This window comes from Magnolia sinica, chromosome 5, assembly GCF_029962835.1.
Source record: "Magnolia sinica isolate HGM2019 chromosome 5, MsV1, whole genome shotgun sequence".
In the NCBI taxonomy this organism is placed as follows: domain Eukaryota; kingdom Viridiplantae; phylum Streptophyta; class Magnoliopsida; order Magnoliales; family Magnoliaceae; genus Magnolia; species Magnolia sinica.
The window spans coordinates 26,701,196-26,705,320 of record NC_080577.1 but is presented as its reverse complement, the minus strand read 5'-3'; the positions used below and the strand labels follow the sequence as shown (position 1 = coordinate 26,705,320).

The following is a 4,125-nucleotide window of genomic DNA, read 5'->3' as shown; positions in this document are numbered from 1 at the left end:
ATCATCAATCACACTACCAGAGTATCATTGTTTTTCAAATTCCGCGCGTCCTAATCTAAAATAATTACAATGGAAGCTTCCTCTTGTAAAATATATTAAGTCGACCATGGCTATTATCGTGTAAGCTTATAGATGCGGAGAAGGTCTCAAGTCCGACACGTTGGACCACAAATTACCGTCCATCCAATGAATAATTTGCAATCTGTCATCTATGTTCTACATCTAATCTGTTCAATATATTTTACTCACCACGACGCTCAACTTATCCAAAAATCATCCACACCCACTCAATAGGTAGACCGTACTTTAATTTTCTTATTATCACTGGGTAGATATTGTTTTCAATGATGTGTCCCACATGATGATTTTATTAGACATATTTTTAAGATGTTGATTCTTAATGGTAGGCCCAACCTATTAGACGGGTTGGATTTGTCATGCACGTGAAAGGTTGAAAGTGATCCGTTGGGTGGAAAGTATCTCATGGTACAACCGGTTGGACATGAGACATCCCCAGAGATGTGTGCGTCTATATATATCGGACGTAGATCTTAGGTTGGTATACTTGAAATATAACAAACTTCGTGTGATTATCAACCATGAATATTGCTACGAACCGTCAGCAATCAAAGTGGTCTGTGGGCCTTTGTGGGAGCGGAGAAGGGAGTACTTGTAAGATCTTTGTTTTTTCATGTTTCGCCCACTTCAGTTTCTAGTACAAGTGGGTCCCATGGTTCAGCGATCTAAAACGTTGATCTCATGGGACTTCGGTGGTTGGCCCACCCCAAAAAATCCCAAGATTTCAGGAGCTTAGATTTGTATTTTATTGGTTGAATGGGAACCGTTGCCGCATTTTCTCTGTTAGCACCAACGTAGACCTACGGTGGTACTGGGCAGATGGGGACCCCACTTGACGTGTGAACACCATCCAATCCGTCCATTGGATGCGTCACCTGAAGTTACATAAAGGGCCCATAAATCAGCCCGGTACAAAGATCAGGTTTGCCACAGAAAGGGTAATGGGTACGTGGTAACGCCCATCTATTTTCGTTGAGACCCACCTGAATTAAGAAACCATTTGATTTTGGTCTGACCCTTAATCCGTTCAAGATGAAGAGACTGAACGGCCTGGATTATAACATTTTTTTTGGAACATGTTTTTCCTTTACTTCCAGTTGAAAGGTTTGGGACATTTACATCTGGGAGATATTTGGTGCCTGGTCCATTGGGCCTAACTATTTTCTTTCTTAGCCGTCTATTGGGTGGACACCAATTGAACGGTCATGGTAGACCGTCCACACCATCGTCCATCATACAGCGTAGTATGGATCACCTAACCATGGGCCCGACCCGTAAAGACTTAAACCGGATGAACTTGTACATATTCGACATTCAATTGTATAATACTGTTTTTGGTGCGTAACGTTGGATGGATTGCAGGTTGCATTGCATGCATTCTCCCGTGTGTCACTTTCGGACAGATAGCAGAAGTGGTAGATGAAGGGCGGAGTTGTAAGTATGCCATTTTTATTTTTATTTTAAAAGAAGTATATAATCCTTGAACAACATGGTTTGGGTCTGTTTGGATGCAAAATCAGATTGAATTGCAACTTCAATATCCTGATTTATTGCAATATGAAACACTATAACTATAGTGTTGAGTTTGCATTTTTTTTTTTGGAAAGACTTGAACCGTTTATAAATGATAGTTTTACCATTGGATGGGGTATGTTAAAAGAAAAAAAAAAAACCGCTTGAATTGAATATTTCAACATTTCGATTACAAGTGCAATATCCTAGCGACCCACTAAATGGGTCTAACCATGTAGATGTTCTCACCCAAAAATAAAGCTGGTCTACCTAGCAAATCTACTATGATTTCAAATACAAGGGAATAGGGTAAAACCTTTAATTTTTATTTTATTTTTTACAATTGTACATTTATTTTGTAAATTATGGCCCACCTGACTAATGGATTGAATTGATTATTGGGCTGTCAGGGCATCTACATAGTGGTACCCCTTATGGATGATTTAGGTCATGCCCCTATATGTTATTATAGTACATGGTGGTGGCATGCTCCCCTTAAGTTTGTCATTTTTTCTTCATTAAACTGAACGTTCGCAATTCAATTTTATTGTGCATCCAAACACATTATCTATAACTTAGGGTCCATTTGGGTAGAAGATCTTAGATGGGCCTTACCCTTTACATAAGATTAACTTCACTAAAGTAGCATTTTCCTATCACAAGCTTAATTAGCAGCATTTGTGTGGAGAGTATGGGCCTGCCAAATGAGGATTAGACTTAATACCAACCGTATATGATCCCCTACCTGAATGGAACCTTACATATTTGTTACATTTATGAAGGGCTTATGAACTGGAACATATCCAGTTTAGTTATCAATCACTCCCCATTCATCTGTTGGGCTCTACTGAGGATGGGCCATACCCCAAAAACCAAGAAGGTCAGATGATCCTAGTGAACTTTTGCCAATTGAATGTTGACCGTGGGTTGAACTTTCTTTCTCCTGACCAACCATCTTGGTAACAATCCAACCTTTGGCTAGGATCATTTGGGGTGTTGCCAATTTTGGAGTAGACCCCATCTGCAGTAGGGCTCACGGGATGAACGGTCTGGATCTGGTGCATAAAAGCCACATGAAGAAGGATGGCTTGATGGATAACTAACTTTAATACTAATGCCTAGAGCTTGTATTTCAGCTTGCATCGGACAAGGTATTGTGTATGGGTTCTTGATGTTGTTTCAATGTCACTGGCTGTACGGATGCGTGTATAGAGAGAAACTGAGGGAAAAATACGGTTTACCACCTGAGCCTTGTAATGACTGTTGCGTTCATTGCTGCTGCGGACCTTGTGCCTTGTGTCAAGAGCATGACGAGCTCACTGCCAGGGGCTTGGACCCTTCTAAAGGTCATGAGCTACTCATTTGGGTTTTTTCATATATTCTTTTTAAATTTCCTCACACATAAATCAGGTTGGTCTACTCAGCATGTGGACCACAATATTAGAAAGAAGCAGAGGAATTAGAAAACTATATATGGCTGTCTTTGTCAGCCATATATGTTTTTTTTTTTTTTTGGCCTACCTGATTAGTGGACCAACCTGATTCTTGGACCAGGTCCTCTAACATATGATGGCATTTGCATGAGCCTTGCTCAGCAAAATTCCCAAGCCATTGTTAGTTAAATGTATTATAAGATTATTTGTTATGAACTAAGGCCTTAGTAAGGCCCAGATGAAGAGCGGTCCAGATGTGTCCCCAGCTAAGCTGGGTAGCTGATTGCAATTGGTAGCATTCCTCTGCTAACTATGAATTTTGGCCCTCTACCTTTTTCATATTGATAGGTCCATTTTCATTTTTGCGTTTTAAAATTGTAACAAAATGAAAAGGTGGGTGCAAATATCAATTCTGCAAAGAAATAAAATATTTATGGTACCACTAACAATAATTTCATAGCAATCTAGCCACTTGTGCCGACTCGTCTAGTATCAAGTTGAGTCATGACTCACCCAAGTCCGGGCTTGAATGGCCTATGTGACTCAAGGTTTACGCACAGTGTCAAACTAGATTGGTTGGACTGAATCTGATTCGACTCAGATGAGTCACATCTGACAACTTTCCGAATGCTCATTCCATGGTGGTACATGATAACTGATGTTTAATTTATGTGCAAAAACCAGGTTGGATTGGTCCTCCGAACGCTCCTCCTCAAATGCCTCCTTCCATGCATAGATAAGACCTTATCGTTACATCTGATCCAGTTCGCAGGCTTGGCCCACTCTAAGCTATCACAGAGAAGACAAATAGATGAAGGGATATTATTATTTCATGTTTCCTTTGTATTACTTATTATTGTTATTTACATTTGTGAAGCACTTTCTTCTATTAGTTTCCGCCGGCCTCACGAGAATATTATTGAGTTTGAAAATGAGGCAGAAAGCTTTGTGTATTTAGCTTAATGTACAAAATGCATTTAACTCGGTTTTAAGTGTCTAAGTTCATGGAAGTGCTATGTACTTAGGCTAGGGGAGGCAATGGAGTGGACCGAGGTAGCTCAAGGCCGGCCAAACACTCAAGGTCCAAGGCCTGAGTTTAACA

At 40.1% G+C, this 4,125-nt stretch overlaps 1 protein-coding gene across 1 annotated transcript; it reads left to right on the top strand.

Moving 5' to 3' along the window:
- The first annotated feature begins 580 nt into the window (after positions 1-580).
- LOC131247268 (cell number regulator 7-like) lies at positions 581-3,812 on the top strand. The gene is made up of 4 exons (XM_058247667.1): positions 581-672; positions 1,441-1,512; positions 2,727-2,936; positions 3,708-3,812. The coding sequence occupies exons 1-4, from the start codon at positions 600-602 to the stop codon at positions 3,761-3,763; spliced, it is 411 nt and encodes a 136-aa protein (XP_058103650.1). The 5' UTR covers positions 581-599; the 3' UTR covers positions 3,764-3,812.
- Positions 3,813-4,125: the final 313 nt, after the last annotated feature.